This window comes from Cetorhinus maximus, chromosome 25, assembly GCF_964194155.1.
Source record: "Cetorhinus maximus chromosome 25, sCetMax3.hap1.1, whole genome shotgun sequence".
Lineage (NCBI taxonomy): Eukaryota > Metazoa > Chordata > Chondrichthyes > Lamniformes > Cetorhinidae > Cetorhinus > Cetorhinus maximus.
Window position 1 is genome coordinate 31,691,095 of NC_135903.1, and position 18,577 is coordinate 31,709,671.

The 18,577-nt window shown below is 40.8% G+C and overlaps 1 protein-coding gene across 1 annotated transcript in view; it reads left to right on the forward strand.

Moving 5' to 3' along the window:
- The first annotated feature begins 290 nt into the window (after positions 1-290).
- The window catches only part of LOC144668020 (ceramide synthase 6-like), a 53,255-nt gene continuing 34,968 nt past the window's right edge, over positions 291-18,577 (forward strand). The window contains exon 1 of the mRNA XM_078529733.1: positions 291-638. Coding sequence (XP_078385859.1) covers positions 358-638 — 281 coding nt within the window. The 5' untranslated portion in view covers positions 291-357. The remainder of the gene's footprint in view (positions 639-18,577) is intronic.

The following is an 18,577-nucleotide window of genomic DNA, read 5'->3' on the forward strand; positions in this document are numbered from 1 at the left end:
GTATGTTAATTCGGAGCCCTCCTACCAGCGGTTTCAGTACCTCCTTCTATTATGTCATTTGGGAAAAAATAACTATTTTTGAATCAACACAAAAAGTGTTCAATTTTTGAAGAGTTTTAATACTGCCAGCAAAAAAAAAAGGAATTAATTTCGACCAACGCTGCTTTGCCCACACAATGAACGCATCTTACCTGCTTGATTATTTTAATGTTATCTAACTTTGTAGATGGATATCTAAACTGCCTTCGCTCGTACAGGTTGTATTTCTTTAATTCAAGAGAAGTAGGGTCGTAGAGTCTTTTCACATAACACGGAGCGCTGGTTTGTGGAACTCGGGGCAGGAATTTGTTTTCGAATATGTTTAACCAATCGATGAGACAGAACGGCAGGGGTCACGTTCGCTGCAAGGCTGTCTTGCAGTCTGCTGTGGATTTGGCAGCTCCGATGATGGAGGGCAGCGCTTGGCTGCCGCTGTGGCTTTCCATTTCGGTCTGGGACGAGAGCTTCTGGCTTCCCCACAACGTCAGCAGGGCACAGCTGGAAGATTCGCAGTACCCGGTCTACCCCCGGCTCAAAGATCTGTACTTTATTCTGCCCTGGACCTGGGCGATCTACGTGTTGAGGCTGCTCTTTGAAAGGTACAGGGGGAGAAGAGAGAGGAGGGGGGGGGGAAAAATCCACCCACGAGAAGAGTATGGCAAAATGTGTGTGTGTGTGTCTGTGTGTGTACGTGGACTCCTGTTGGCAAGCTAGCAACCCCCCCCCAACCCACCCACCCCTCTCTTATAAATGTTACAAACTTCTAATGATTTGAGAACACTTCTATTCGGCAATTTCACTTTAGTCGCCCTCCTCCTCCCCCCCAAAAAAAAACCAGTATCCTCATAATTAAAAAAAAAGCAAGGCTGGGTCAGCTCTGCTCCGAACACCAACTTTGAGATGTCCTGGCAATGTTCCGCCGACAGACGTCGCCAGGCAATTGCAGTTAATACACATTGTTCGCGTTCCTACCGCCGTAATACTTCGAATCTTACAGCACAGGAGACCGTTTGGCCCATTGTGTGTGTGTCTGTGCTGACTCTTTCGAAAGCTCCAGAAGTTTGGTCCGACGCCCCCCGTTCTTTCCTCTAGCCCTTCGATTTTTTTTTTCCCTTTTCAAGTTTAGAAGTTAGTTTCACTTTTTTTTATTCAATGACAGCCGCTTGCCTTAATGTAGCGCTTCTAAAATGGAGTAAAACATCCCAAGGTGTTAGCAAGCGGAATTTGACACTGTACCAGTTTTAAAGATATAATAGGACAGGTATAAGAGAAGGAGAGAGTTAGAGGTTTAGGGAGGGAATGCCATTGTTCTCAGGGCCTAGATTGCCAAATGCATGGCCATCCATGGGGGATATGGGGATGTGCAAGGGGAGCAGGATTGGAGCAGCATAGAGATCTCGGAGGATTGTAGGGCTGGAGGAGGTCGGAGATAGAGTGGAGTGAGGTCTTGGAGGAGTTTGTAAGCGAGGATGAAAATTTTAAAATTGAGGCATTGATTTAACTGGAACCAGTGTAGGTCAGTAAGCAATGGGGTAATGAATGAATGAATGAATAGGATTTAATGCGAGTTAGGATTTTGGATGAGCTCTTAAATTTATGGAATATGGGAGGTGTTGTGTTATAATGATGTAAAGGCACCAATCACTCATAAGGCATTAGGTAAACACATTGTAGGTTCATGTATTTAAACCAGGCACATAAAAAAATACATGGATAGAAAGCTCGAAGTCATTAGCAGCAGGGCTATGTTCTGTGCCCAGGCTGAAGTGTCACACACTTCCCTTCTAGTGATGGTGTGCTGTTATCCCATAAAGGCATATTACAACATCCCCCCCTTTCTTTTTAAAGATACTTCCCCCCCACCTCACTTCCAAAGAAGTAGAATTATTTACAATACATATTCATGTTTAGTTACCATTACATAAGTATATAGAACTGACAAATCTCTGGGTCTCTAAAGCATAGAGGTATTCTGCTAGTACGTCCAGATCTTGTCATGGTCACCTTATCTGGAGGTTTCTTTTAATAGCTCTCAGTGATCCAAGGGATTGTCGTTCTTGGATGTTGTTCCTGGTTGTATTTGGGGCCTTGTCCTTGATGCAATAGGACTGTACAGTGGTTGAGGAGCTGGTATGGATCTGATTTGTCCTTGGTTATGCCTCACCATTGTGGCTTTGTAATGACTTTATAGGACCTTGGTTCTGAACAAATCCTTGTCATTTCAGCGGATTGCCACATACCTTCTGTGGGCTTCTGGATTGGTTGTCCCAACTGTACACTTTGCAATTCTATACCTGCATTTTTATTATGCGGATTGGTGATCTTCTCTTGCCGTTTTAAAAGTTGTTCTCTAGTTTCTGAGAGAGCGCAATGGGTAAGAGTAGGTTAATTGGTATGCATTGGTGTGTCGAGCATGAGCTCTGTCAGTGATGGAATAGTTGCAGTTAAAGATGTGGCTCTCAGATGTAACATTGCAATGTGTAGATCTTGCTTGGTTGTCTACATTTGAGAATTATGGATTTCACCATGTGAATCCTTCATTCAGCTAGGCTGTTAGATCTAGGGTAATGAGGAAAAGTAGTAGTGTGATCGATATATACGTATCCTGAAATGGCTTACCAACAAATTGCAGATTGTTACCTGTAATGATCTCTCTAGGCACACTAAATAAACTGAAAATGGCACTTGGAGTGTGTGTGACAATTGTGTTTTAATGTATTGTGCAATTGTCGAATAATGGGGTATTTGGTAAAGTAGTCGACAATGATGATGAAATCAGTGCCATGGATGTGAAAGAGATTGGATGCGATTTTGGATCAAGGATGGGTAGGAACCTCATGTGAAATGAGTGGTTCTTAGTGCTGACTTGGCATATGATCTTGACATGCTTCACACTTCTTGATGGCAACTTCAATGTTTTTGTTCATACCCAGCTGATAAGCTGTATCTCCGTGAGTCTTCTCATCCAATCTATGCCCGTGTGTGGGTGATGATATCAGATCACAAAGATTCCAGTATGATGACCTGCCTGCCTTTAAAAATGACTCCCCAGGCAATGCCTAGCTCCTCCTGGCAAGGCCAAAATGGTGTCTCATGTTCATGGGCATGCTGATTTGAATCAGGATTGATGGTTTTCCACAGCTTCTGCAGTGTAGAATCTTTCACAGTTTCTTCTTGTAGCTGCTAACATTTGTGTGCATAAAATGTACCAGATCAATTTGAAAAACATCTTCCAAGTACAATGTCAATGAAGTCAACTTGTAGATCCAAGGATATATATTCTATTTTCACTGGGTTGGACAATCTGCTAAGTGTATCTGATGTGACTATCAAGTTACTTGGCTTGTTCCCAATCTCACAGACGTAACCATGAATCTTTATCGAGATGTTGCAATCTTGGCACATTGGTCAATGGTTTTCACCAAATTATCTCCAGTGGCTTGTGGTCTGTCTCTATCACAAATCTTTTGCCAAATTGATATACGAAAGAAAATACATGATGTCAATCGCTAAAGCTAATGTTTCCTGCTCAATGTTGGAGTAGTTTGATTGAGTTACAGACAGATTTTGAATCAAATGCAACTGATTTGTCTTTTTGTAGTATGCATGCTCCCAGGCCTTTCTGTGAGGCATCTATCTCCAGGGTAGTTGTCTCCCTAAAAGTATAAAATTGCAATGTCAATGCTTCTGATAATGACTGTTTCAGTGCTTCGAAGAGGTGTTGGTGGTTTTCATGCCACAGGAAAGGCACATCTTTTCTCAATAATTCCCTTAGCAATGGAGATTGTTGCGTGAAATTGAGAATGTATGGAGACAGGAAATTAGAGACCTAGGGAAAAATCCCCTCCCACCGCCCCCAGTCGGGGAGCGGTGGGGGAGTACGGGAATGGGCGCGGGTGGGCACACCTCCAATCGGTGCCCCCGATTGGGTGGGGGGGGGGGGGGGGTGCCACCATTTTACATGGGCAGGCCATCTTACGTGGACAGGCCAATTAAGACCCGCCCAGCATGACATCCGCCAGGAAGCGCTAAGCGCTCCCTATGCAGGCCTGGGGGGGGGTCTTCCCTCAGCCGGGCTAAGCGCTGCCTCAGGGAGATCAGCTCAGAATTAAAATTTTTAATAGAAATGATAAAATTTCCCTGACATGTCCCCTCATGTTACATTGTCACATGAGTTGGGACATGTCCATAACTTTTATTGAAGCCTTTATTAAATATTTAAATATCCTCATGAAACCTCATCCCGCCCGTGGATGAGGTTTCATGATTTTTCAGAAGCCCACCAGGGCTCCTGGCCTGCCCGCCAACCTTAAGGTTGGACGGGCAGGTCTATTAATTATTTCAATTAGTTTTTCAATGGCCTCAATAGGCTGTTGACAGGTTGGCGGGCGCGCAGCTGACTCGGCTGCGCCTCCACCGACCTGAAAATGGAAATGACGCGGGAGTTCCACCCGACATCACCCCGCATCATTTTATGCGTCGGTGCCCCCGATCGCCGACCGGAAGATCCTGCCCCCTAGACATCTTCAAAGATCATCCTTACCTTGAAGAGTTGATATGGCTTTGATACCCTCTATTTTACTTGGATTGGGACTTTTGCCAACAGTGGAATAAATAGAACCGAAGAAATTGATCTGCATTGATATCACATTTCAGACAATTGAACACCAATCTGTCTTTACGTGCTACTTGCATCAATAAGTGCAGATTATGGTCATGTTCTTGCTTTGTTCTACCCACAACAGCAATGTCATTGGCAATACAGATACATCCTGGCACAGTGAACGTAATGTGGTCCATATGAACTTGAAAGAGATCCTGGTTAACAGCCCATAAAAGTAGTAGTTGAAAACAGTATCGTCTGAATGGGGTACGAAATTTAGTAACCTCTTGGGATTTCTCCGCAAGGTGTACTGATCAATAGCCATGCTTGGCATCAAGCTTGAAGAAAAATATGCACCTGTAAATCTCTGACTTAACTCTTCTAATGTGGGTATTTTGTAAGGACAGTGTTTCAAAGCTGTGTTTAAACATTGTGGATTGAGGCATACACTTGATGATCAGTCCTTCTTTATGACATCAGTGTCATAAAGCTGCACCAGTCTGTGGTGCTCTTGTACTTTTCTAATGATTCCATCTTTTTCCATTTTGTCTAGTTCGACTCGTAATTCGTCTTGTAAGTGGATGCTGCGCTGTGTGGTGGATCAATTGATGGCCTTGCATTCTCCTGCAAATGTAGTGTTGTAGCTGCCTTGAACCTGCCAATTATGTTGAAATATCAAGAAGGTTAGGTCATGAACTGAGGTGATAGGAGTAGTTTGAGGTTGGTCTGCCGAGGTCTGATTGATTCTATGGATTGTACCTAGTGCGAGGTCATAGCATGCCAGTATACCTGCGATCGCTGGGCCTTTAGACTCCACAATGTAGAACATCTGTGACACCCAGGAGAATCGATTTGTACTTTCATTCCAGGAATATGGATCCTGCACAAGAATTAGTGAACAGTTGCATGCTGAAGTTGCGCAGTGGCAGATATCGCCATGGCCCTCCACATGTCTGTTAGAATCCACAGGGGTAGGATGTTGGCATTTGCTACTGTATCAACCTTGGCCAATAACAAATAGTTACCAACTTTCTTAGGCAGATAATTTGAATCTTGGTAAACACTTTGAATGGTGTAACAGTGACTGTGTTTTCCAAGAGATTGACTGTGTTGAACATGTGCTTACTGCTCTGTTTTGTTGTGCACATCAGTGTCACGTTTTGGTTTGTCAATCACCTCGTATATATTTCTGATGGGATACTGGATGGTTATTCTTATTGCTTGAAAGTACCCATTGCGTACGGTCTATTGGATCAGTGCACAGCTCTTTGTAGCTGCATCAGCCTTTGCTCTAGTGCACTGCCACTGGTCCTTTCTGTCACATGTCTTGCAAAATTGCTGGGAAGCTGGGCATTTCATTGGTGCATGCAAAAGGCCACATCTTCCACATGTTTTGCTACGTTTGGGTTTTCTAGTGAGCGCACCAACAATTGGGGTTGTGCCTAGGACTTGTAACCTTCATCAACCTGAGTAGCTTTTCCATGTTATGTTTTGGGCTTGTATAGCAGATCTTTCTGGAACACATCCATGCGATCACCAACTCAACAATTCTGTCTGGTAGCTGTGTGTTTGGAAAAATCACAATACATACCCTTTTCTCTGCATCTGCTGATGAAGTGGTCTATGGATTCTGCAGGCTCTTGTCGAAATGACATGAACTCTAGTTGATGAACATTGAAGTTTAACCTGATTCTGAAGTGGTCCTCCAATGTTGTCCATATCTTTTGGGGATCTTTTAACTCTTCTGCTGTTAATCCTGACATGTTCAGCCTTCATTCCCCAATTGCTAGGTGAATTTTTATGGCTTGGTTGTCTGGTTCAGACACACCAGAATCAAGAAACCATTGCTCTGTATGCTGTTTAAACATTTTGAATTTGGATATTAGGTCAGCTGCACCCCAGTTTAAACTGGGAATTTATGGACATTCTGATGAGATCCCTTTGACTTTCCTCCTTGTTTTATTCAATTTATTGTTCAACTCCAGAAGCCACCCATTATAATCGCAACCTTCTCTGGCCCAACTGTAATATATTTTTTGTTTGTTTGACTTTCTCTTGCTCGCTATCGATCTGGCCCTCGCCCTAGTCACTTGCCTGTCCTGACTGAGCTAACCCAGTGCTGGTCCCCTCGATGTGCTGTCCCACTCATGGAACTGACGGGCTATGCACTGCAATCTCACCATGAGGCATCTATCTGCTTACCAGCTCTTTATTTGAGTGCTATCCCAGTCTGTGTTTTCTAAGCTTTCCTGTGCGGTCACCATGCTGCGACTTCAACACTCTGTGCTGTGGGCTTGTTGCTGTCTGACCAAAATGTTGAGTGTCATCTCATGCCATGTAGCATGATTTAAGGCTGTTCACCATGTCATACCTGTACTTGATCATGCTGCCACCTTGACCACTGGTGAAAACCATGCCATGTTTTTATAATGATTTAAAGGCATAAATCACTCATGAAGTAGTTAACCATGTTGTGGGTCAATTCATTTAAGCTAGGCTCATAAGAATGTATATACCTGGATAGAAAGCAACAGGGCTGTGTCTGCTGTCTTCTGCTCCCAGGTCAAAGTGAAACTGAGGTTGGATCACAATAGACACTTCCCTTCTAGTGATGGCATGCTGCTATCCCTTAAAGGCATATTACACGGAGGAGGCATGACACAGGACTGTCAAGTTTAGAGGTAACAAAGACATGGGTGAGGGTTTAGGCAGCCAAAGGCTGGCAACGTTTAGGAGGTGGAAGTAGGCAATCCTGTTGTTGGAGCGGATATGTGAATGGAAGCTCATCTCTGGGTCACATAAAACACAAAGTTTGTGAACCATCTGATTCAATGTCAGGTAACTGCCAGGAAGAGGGATGAAATCGGTGGTTAGGGAGCAGTGCTTGTGGTGTAGACTAAATACAATGGCTTCAGTCATCCCAGTATTTCACCGGAGGAAATTTCTGCCCATCCAATACTGGATGCCAGACAAGCTGTGTGCTGGTTTGGAGACAATGGACAAGTCCAGAGGGTGGTGAGGTAGAGCTGGGTTTCATCAATGTGGAAACTGATGCTCTGTTTTCAGATATGTCACAAATGTTGATGGCAGCATTCAAATGAGAAATAGAAGGGAGCCAAAGAAAAGATCCTTGGAGATCACCAGAAATAATAGTGTGATGATTCTCTCACTATGACTGCATAGTTAATGAATGGAGCCAGGTGAGTGCAGTCCCATCTAGCTGGATGATGGAGGAGAGGTATTGGGGGAGGACATTGTGGTTAGCGTGTCAAATGCTGCAGACAAGTTGAGAAAGATAAGGAGGGATAATGCATTCTTATCGCGGTCACAAAGGATGTCATTTGGGACTTTGATCAGGGTCGTTTTCAGTATTGCGGCAGGAAGGGACACCTGATTGGAGGGATTCAAACATGGAGTTCCAGGAAGCCTAGATTTGGGAAGCGACAACACATTTAAAGACTTTGGAGAGGAAAGGGAGGTTGGAATAATAAAGGTTGCAATTAATTTACCTAACAACAGTTGATATTTGCCAATGGATAATACATCATGAAGTTCCAAGCACATAATAGAAGGAAACTATGTTTAAGGTTCAATGAAAAACCTTTTGTAAAAAATGTTTGGATTGCAGTTCCAATCAAACCGCTGAATACCTAATAATAAGCAGTACCTGTTACTTGATTACATTTATTGTTGTAAGGTGTTATTTTCATTGCAATGTTTTCCCCCCTATTTTCTTTGCTCACCGCCATGTACAGGCATTGACTGGTTAAATACTCTGGTGTAACTGACCCAATTGCAGAGTATTCATAGATGACCTGTGACAGTAGCTTACTTGAATGTTGGGGCATCACAGCCAAAGCTGATCCCATCCTCACACAACTGCTTTGCGCATATTTTACCAGCAGCGGTTCCTGAATAGCAATCGTAAATCAAACCTGGACCTTCTAAGCCAGTTGTCTTTGCTATTTTTCAAGCAAGGGCCACTTTAGCAAAAGACCTGCAGTGTGAGAGCCACATCGACTACTAAATTGTCATTGCTTACTAATCCAGCACCTCACTTGGACCAAAACAATACATAACACCAGTGGCTGTATACTCTGTGTTAAGACACAGCAGTTGGCAAAGACTGTTATTTAAAATCCCAAAGGGAAACTTTAAACAACTGTCATAACCTATATTTTCAAGTGGTATGTTTGAGATGCAGCTCTAAATTCAGGAATAAGACCACCAGTTCCCGAGAGGCTTTTATATGAAACTACATGAGACATTTATTAATTAAATAAGTTAAGCATATACACATGGCTACAAATTACTACTATCATAATTTTTAAACAAATTCCCAAACTAATCTCCACCAAGGCAACAACAACCCTTGGACTTTAAGCAGACACCAGGCAAAGCATTTTCACCTTACAAATTCAAAATGAGGTTCCTTTCGTTTTGGTTCCTTTGCAGGCAGTTGTAGGCTTACAGGTGCTTTGATGCTACATGCCTCTGCCTCTGCGCACACAAAACTGCTTTCTGTTATACCCAGCACTCCCCTTTGAATGCACATTCTCATTATATCATCAGGCCCTTTGAACTCCACCTCTTCTAACAATAAAACCCCTTTTCATAATACCAATTCTATTAGTAATATAAACATTGATTGGTGTTCCTTAACTAGGTGCCAGATTTCACTCCCACTCTTGAGTGCTCTATTCAACAAATACAAATGTACTTTTACCTCTCTGTTTACATCTCAAAACTACTATACATCAAAGCACCCAGACTAGCTGGCTTTAATCCAATTAAAACACACACACACCCACAGGCTCTTAAACCTCTATTTAAAAAAAAAATTCCTATAACATTTATATACATTAATAGCTTCATGACATCCCCCTTCCTATCAAAAAATAAACTGTTATAATTCTAAAAGACGGCTTCATCCTTTAAATAATATATTTTATTTATTTATATATATATTATCTATCTCTCACTCACTCCAGTTCAGTGTCCAGAGTTTCAAAAAATATCCAATTTTCCTTTAAGCTTCAAACTCTTGATAACACACCTACAAACAGATTCTCCCTACCAGCAACATCTATAATCCATAGATTAAATGGTTGCAATAATAAACTCTACCTAAAACGCCTTGCAAACTTCAAAGGATTATGGTCTGTATAAACAATTGCTTCTGATGAACTGTTTGCAACATAAATTTCAAAATACTGCAATGCTAACACCGAACCCAAAGTCTCTTCTTCGATTGTTGAATATCTTCTCTGTTGTACATTCAGCTTTTGTGAAAAATATCCTATCGGTTTTCAATCCCAGTGTCGTCATCTTGTAACAGTATAGCCCCAATGCCTATATTGCTTGCTTCAACAGCCAACTTAAATTGCTTGGCATAATTGGGTATTGCCAAAATTGGTGTTCTAGTTAATACAGTTTTCAAACTATCAAATGCCTTCTGACACTCCAGTGTCCAATGAAACTTCTTGTTCTTTTTTAATAGTTCAGTCAGTGGAGCAACCACGTGGCTAAAATTTGGTACAAATTTCTGGTAAAACTCACTCATGCCCAGAAATCTCAAAACTTCTTGTTGTGTTGTAGGCACTGGGAAATCCACAATAGCCTTGACTTTCGCATCACTCGGAGCCACCATACCATGTTCAATGGTATGGCCTAGATATGTAACTTGCGCTTTTGCAAATTCACTTTTAGCCAAGCTCATCACCAAATTAGCTTCTTGTAGTTGGGTAAATAATTCTTCCAGATGCTGCAAATGCTCCTCCCATGTCTGACTGAAAATGATTAGATCATCAATATAAACAGCACAATTGCTTAGACCTGCAGTTACTTTGTTTGTCAGTCTTTGAAATGTCGTAGGTGCATTCTTCATACCAAATGGCATGAAATTAAGCTGATACAGCCCACTTGGCATTAAAAAAGCTGATATCTCCTTTGCTCTCTCCGACAATGGGGCCTGCCAAAATCCTTTTAGCAAGTCAATCTATTGTCCCACTTTCTCAATGCAATCTTCCAACCATGGTATAGGATATGAATCCGCTTTTATCACTGCATTCACTTTTTGATAGTCCACTCACAGTCTTTGTGTTCCATCCGGTTTCGGTACCAGTACAATAGTCAAACTCCAGTCACTGCAACTAGACTCAATGATATCATTTTGAAGCAAGAAATCAATTTCTTTTTGTACTTGCGATAACTTTGCTGGATTTAATCTATAAGGTTGTTGCCTTATTGAAGATAAAATTTCTATACGAACATCATGTATAACTAAATTTGTCTTCTCCAACTTATTTCCACAAATATGTTTGTGTGAGTGCAATAGCTTTTCCAAATCACTTTGACTCTTGTTTGGAAGGTAACTCAATATTTCATTTAAATTTTCAAGCACCCCCTCATTATCCAATTTGATTAGAGGAGAATCAGTTTCAGAGTCCTGCATTTCTACCTCTTTCTCATCATCCCCATCACTAATACCTCTTTTTGTTCCTCTTCCTTGTCAAGGTACTTTTTAAGCATATTTACATGACACACCCTCTGCTTCTTTCTTCTACCTAGAGTATTTATTAAATAATTTACTTCACTCAATTTCTTTTGAATCCTGTAAGGCCCACTAAATCTTGCATTTAATAAATCACCTAGTACTGGTAACAAAACTAGTACTTTCTCTCCAGAAACAAATCTGTGAGTTTTAGCTTTCTTATCTGCCTTCACTTTCATCACTTGCTGTGATGTCTTTAAATGTTCCCTAGCCAACTCACATGCTCTGTTCAATAGTTCTCTGAAATTTGATACGTAATCCAGGAGAATAGTTTCTGAATTTTGATCCACCAATTTCTCATGAGTCAATTTCAGTGGTTCCTTTACCTCATGACCATAAATTAGTTCAAAAGGGCTAAAACCAGTTGATGCATTAGGAGTGTCTCTAATAGCAAATAACAAAAATAGAATTCCTGTATTCTAATCCAGTGCATAATCCTGACAGTATGCTCTTATCATAGTTTTTAAAGTTTGATGCTATCTTTTCAAAGCTCCTTGTGGCTCTAGGTGATAAGCTGTTGACTTAAACTGTTTTATCCCCAAACTGTTCATTACTTCGTTAAACAGCTGTGACATGAAACCTGACCCCTGATCTGATTGTATTTCTTTAGATAAGCCATATCTTGTAAAAAATATAATTTAACTCCTCCACAATTTTCTTAGTTGTAATATTTCTTTAAAGGTATAAGAAACAGGAGTAGGCAATTCAGCCCCTCGAGCCTGCCCTACCATTCAATACGGTCATGGCTGATCTCATTTTGGCCTCAACTCCAATTTCCCGGCCTTTCCTCATAACCTTTCAACCCGCTACTAATTAAAAATCTGTCTATCTCCTCCTTAAATTCAGTCAGCATCCTGGCACCCACTGCACTCTGAGGCCGTGAATTCCACAGATTCATGACCCTTTGAGAAAAGTAATTCCTCCTCACCTCTTGATTTAAATCTACCACCCCTTAGCCTAAAACTATGGCCTCTCATTCTAGAATGCCCCACGAGGGGAAACATCCGCTCCACATCTACTTTGCCTATCCCCTTTAGCATCTTATATACCTCAATTAGATCTCCTCTCATCCTTCTAAACTCTAGCGAGTATAGGTCTAAACTGCTCGATCTCTCTTCATAAGGCAAGCCCCGCATCTCTGGAATCAATCTAGGGAACCTCCTCTGAACCGCCTCCAATGCAACTATATCCTTCCTCAAGTAAGGGGACCAAAACTGTGCACAGTACCCCAGGTGCAGTCTCACCAATGCCTTGTACAGTTGCAACAACATTTCCCTATTTTTATACTCTATTCCTTTAGCAATAAATACCAAAATTCCATTTGCCTTCCTTATTACCTGCTGTACCTGCATACTAGCTTTCAGCGATTCATGCACAAGAACACCCAGATCCCTCTGCACTGAAGCATTTTGAAGTTTCTCTCCATTTAAATAATAAGTCGCCTTTTTATTCTTCCGACCAAAATGGATAACCTCACACTTATTCAAATTAAACTCCATCTGCCAAATTTTGGCCCATTCACTTAACGTGTCCATATCCATTTGTAAATTTCTTATTTCTTCATTGCAACTTACTTTCCCACCTATTTTGGTGTCATCTGCAAATTTAGCTACAGTACCTTCTATCCCTGAATCCAAGTCATTAATATAGATTGTAAATAGTTGGGGCCCAAGGACCGAACCCTGTGGCACCCCACTAGTTACAGCTTGCCATCCAGAAAAATACCCATTTATCCCGACTCTCTGCTTTCTGTTGGTTAGCCAATCCTCTATCCAAGCTAATATATTACCCCTAACTCTGTGTGATCTTATCTTGTGTATTAATCTTTTGTGCGGCACCTTATCAAAGGCCTTCTGGAAGTCCAGATATACTACATCTACAGGATCCCCATTATCCACTTTGCTTGTCACATCTTTAAAGAACTCTAGCAAATTAGTCAAACACTATTTACTCTTCATAAAACCATGCTGACTCTGATGGATTGTGTTTCCAAATGCCTCATTACTACTTCCTTAATAATGGATTCCAACAATTTCCCAACGACAGACGTTAAACTAACTAGTCTATAGTTTCCTACTTTCTACCTTTCCCCCCCCACCCTTTTGAATAAGGACGTTATATTGGCATCTTTCCAATCCACTGGAACCTTTCCAGAATCCAGGGAATTTTGGAATATTATAGCCAATGCATCCACTATCTCCGCTGCCACTTTCTTTAAGACCCTGGAATGTAGGCCATCAGGTCCTGGGGACTTGTCACTCTTAATCCCAATAGTTTGCTCAGTATTTTTTCTCCAATGATGGTGATTATTCTAAGTTCCTCCTTCTCTATACCCTCTGCACTACCTGTTACTATTGGGGTGGTACTAGTGTCCTCCACTGTGAAAACTGAGGCAAAATATTGATCAAGTGTCTCTGCCATTTCTGCGTTCCCCACTATTAACTCCCCAGTCTCATCCTCCAAGGGACCAAAATTCACTTTAGCTACTCTCCTTCCTTTTATATACTTGTAGAAGATTTTGCTATCAGTTTTTACATTTTGCGCTAGTTTTCTTTCATAATTTCACTTCAGGAAACCTGGTAGATACATCCATTGTTGTCAGTAAATGCTAATTTCCACTTTTAGTCTTAGGGAGGGGTCCTACACAATCATGCTCCTGATAAAAGGTTCTTCAAATGCTGGTATTGGGATTAAAGGCACCGGCTTAATCACTGCTTGTGTTTTCCTGTTATTTGACATGTATGATAGGGATGTCGCCAAATTTTGCAGAACCTATGTAACCCTGGACAAAATAATTTTTGCCTGTGTTTTCCTAATTCCTAAATGTTACCCCCACCCCACCCACCCCATTTGAATTTCATGAGAAATCTTCAGAATCTCTTTTCTATACCCTAATGGGGTAACAATCTGATGCACCTCCCTCCAGCTTTCATTTGCTGAGACATGATCCGACCAAATTCAAAATGAAGTTCCTTTCGTTTTGGTTCCTTTGCAGACAGTTGTAGGCTTACAGCTGTTTTGATGCTACATGCCTCCTGCCTCTGACACACAAAACTGCTTTCTGTTTTACCCAGCACTCCTTTGAATGCACATTCTCATTGCATTATCAGGCTCTTTGAACTCCATCTCTTCTAACAATAAAGCCCCTTTTCATAGTACCAATTTTATTGGTAAATAAACATTGATTGGTGTCCCCTAGCTAGGTGCAAGATTTCACTCCCACTCTTGAGTGCTCTATTCAACAAATGCAAATGTACCTTTACCTCTCTGTTTACATCTCAAAATTACTATACATCAAAGCACCCAGACTAGCTGGCTTTAATCCAATTAAACCCCACACACACCCACAGACTAAACCTCTATTTAAAAAAAAATAATTATTTCCTATAACATTGTATACATTAATAGCTTCATGACACTCTGCTCGTTCTTCGGTGGTTGCTGTGGTAATATGATTGTTACTATACAACACACATACTTGGGATAGACTTATTGGTGCACAATGTACCATGTGGTCAATGTGACATGTAGAGAAGGCTGACTTTTGATAGGCTCGGTAAGCATTTTTAAACGTTAAAAATAAAATAAATAAGAATATAATGCTCTGTTGGGCTCTGCTCACCGGGACCCTCTAAAGATAAAGCAGTTACTGAAAAAGGATGGATGGAGTTGGGGAGCCGCACTTAGTGGTGATGGGAGCTGCCACTGGCTTGAGGGCCTTGCAATGAAGAACACCGCTGTAAGCTACCTCCTGGGTAAACATTCCAATACACTAGGAGCAATGTGTGAAGTTTGCAAAGCTAGTAAAGTCAAGGTGCATAAAGCATCACATCACACACATTACACACACTGGGTAAGTCAGGGTCCACGTGACTTCAAATGGTTTTCTTTCACTTCAGGAAGTATGTGAGGCATCTATGGATAATTGCATATTTTTGGGGAGCATGGCATCAAATTGGAAGTGAGACTTTTACTTGGGTGGCAACACACAGCGATGGTGGACTTGGGATGTTGGTTGCCAGATGTGGGCATCTGAGAGAGAGATTTTCAAACTTACTTTGGTGCTTGGTATTGAACAGCATATTTAAGTATAACTTTGGTCAAGTTCCCTTAATCAGGAGGGAAAGATCGATCCCCATTCTGCGCTGTGTTCACTGATCCAAAAATTGGAAGAGTTGTAAAAAGGGCTGCTGACTCACTATCATCCATTTTACACTATTGCACAATCAAAGTTATCCCCACTGTCTCAAGTCAGACATGAGTAATGGCTACTTGGGTGAGGAACTTTTTTCCCTCTTTATTCAATGAGTGCTGAGGCTAAGTGTATTGCGGGTCTGGCTAAGATCAGCTAATGCTGCAGTCTAGAAACAAAGCTTGGGACTTTCCTGCTCTGGATGGCTTACTTACTAATTGTGAAAACTCATTAATTCATGGAAACCCTCGTCAGTAATTTGCTATGATTGGTACAGCACATGGAAACTAAAAGCAAACTGAACCTCCAATGAGAAGCCTCTTGCCTCTGTCCAGTGATGACTTACCCCATCTGTAAAAATATTAAAATTGAATTGTGTATTAAATTTGCAGGGCCAACTCAGTACCAAATATACCAAGAATTCTGATTTGTACCAGTAAAGCCTTTACATTTTCAACAATTTGAACCAAATTTAAGGATTGCAAATAGCATCATCAATAGCTGTTTCTTACCAGCATAGAATCATAGAATTTTACTGGCTGGATGGCCTCCTTCTGTGCTATCACAGCTATGCCAACTCCCTGAATGAGTAATCCAGTTCCCTAACCCTTCCCCATACCTTTTTTAAATACCTTGTTTCAAATGTTTATCCATTTCCCTTTTAAAACAATAACAACAACTTGGATTTATATAGAATCATAGCGCCTTCAATGGAGTAAAATGTCCCAAGACACTTCAGAGGAGTGTATTCAAACAAAATTGAACACCAAACCATATCATGATATATCAGGCCAAATGACCAAAAGCTTGGTCAAAGAGGTAGATTTTAAGGACCAGAGCTTAGGGCGTAGGCAGCTGAAGGCACAGTTGCCAATTGTGGAGTGATTACCATTGTTTCTGGCAATGCTTTGCATGTACAAGCATTTCCATCAATTTACTAAAATAAGTTCCTAACATTTTCCCTTTTGGAAAAGATCTTAAATTTATTCCCTTGAGCTACAAACTCACCATTTAGTGAAAATAATTTTTTATTTTTTAGCTTAACTCCTCTTAACCATCTCTGCTCAAATGAAAGGCGCAGCAGATTCCCTTCATCTCCATGTGCCAATTTAACAAATCACACTTGAAGCCACTCCATGATTTTGACATCCTACTTATAGTAAGGCACTCTAAAAAACTAACAATATATGCTAAAGAGAATATAATAAATGTATTAGTTAAAATTACATGTCAGCTATTTGCTGTGTCATGCAATGCAAAGAGATGGGATCAAATTCATATTTTCCCCACTTGGTGAGTTTCAATTTCTACTGTGTTGTCAAAGGGGGTTACTGGACAGAGACATTAGGGAAAGAGAAGAAAAAACTGGAAGGAAAATCTCCCAAATACAAGTTGCAGACTATATCGTGCTATTGACAAATGCCAGTAGTAGAATGTGGAGCACCACTGACAAATATCTATGGTAGACCATAGTACACCAATCCTGCAAGTTTGTTAAGACCTTCGCATATTTTATCGTAGTTTTCCTCAGTATAAGCTATACTCCTCAATGTGATGTCCTGTGCAGATGTTGATATTGTACTTCCAATTGCAGAGTCCAAATCACTTGTGTAAATGGTGAATGACAGTAGTCCCAATACTGATTTCCTATAGAACACCACTTCCCAACTTCCTCCATTCTGAGTAACTATCTCAAACTTCTACTGTTTGTTTTCTGTTTCGTAGCCAGTTAGCTATCCATTCTGCTACTTGTCCCCTGATTCCACATGCTCTGACCTTAGCCATGGGTCTGCTATGCAGCAACTTATCGAAGGACTCTTGAAAATGCACGTATATTACATTCACTGTAATACCCTTGTCTACTCTTCCTGTTACTTCAAATAATTCAATAAGGTTAGTCAAGCATGACCTTCCTTTTTGAAATCTGTTCTGACTATTCTTTATTTTTGGTTTATAGATGTTTTCTGTGATATCTTTGAGTAAAGATTCCATTATCTTTCTTACTGCCAATATTAAGCTAAATGATCTACAGTACCTTGGACTTCTTCTATCTCCCCTTTTTCAATATTGGAGTAACATTACCTGTCCGTCCGACCTTTGGCACTTTAAATTTTTTAATTGAATTTTTATACGTCCATATATAATAGGTCCCTGCTATCATTCCCCTAGTTTCTTTCATTGTGTCCTAGCAATCCATCTGGACAGGGGTTTTATCCTTTCTAAGTATAATTGTTCTATCAATGATTCCTCTGCTTTCTATCTTAAATGTTTTGAGATTTAAAAAAAAAAAAATCTGTCATGTCCATCATGTTAGTCTCCATGGTGAAAACTGAGGTGAACTAACTGTTCGATATTTCTGTCATTTCATTGTTGTTACCTGTGAGTTGATTTTGTGTATCCTTATACTTTCAATTTTCCCCTTGTCTCTTGATTCATCCAAGGTATTTAATTATTGGTTAGGTTATCCTTGCTTTTTAGCAGAATATATTTCTCCTGAACCCTATATATTACCCATCTAAGAATTCCCACTACTTTTCTATCTCCTTTATTTCTCAATGTTTAAAAAGTATATCACTAGTTCCATCATCATCCCATCAAAATTAGCTTTACTGCAATCTATTACACTTTAAAAAAAAAACTTTTTCTTTCACGTGGCGTGGACATCGCTACTATACTAGCATTGATTGCCCATCCCTAACTGCCCTTGAAGATGATGGTGAGCAGCCTTCTTGAACCACTGCACTCCACGTGGTGTAGGTACACCCACAGTGCTGTTAGTTACTAAATTTTTCAAAATATTAACCGTCAAAGAGGAATTGGTTGTATACTTGGCAGGAAAAAATGTACAGGTCTATAGGGAAACTGCAGAGCAGTGTGTCTCTAATGGGGTCAGTTAGCTCATTTGGCTAGATAGCTCATGTGTGTGATACAGAATGATGCCAACATCATGGGTGCAATTCCCATACCAGCTCATGGAAGCCTGCCTCCTTGCTTTAGCCCATGCTTGCTGCAGAGTGGTGCCCCTCAACCTATATAACCACTTGTGTGTGTCTCTCTCTCTCTCTTTAAGAGAGATCCCTATGGTCCCTCGTGGACTATGGCTAATTACCTTCAAAGGGCCAGCCCAGGAACCATGGATTAAATGGCTTCCTTACTATAGAGCACTACTGATGGATTTTTATTAGCAGAT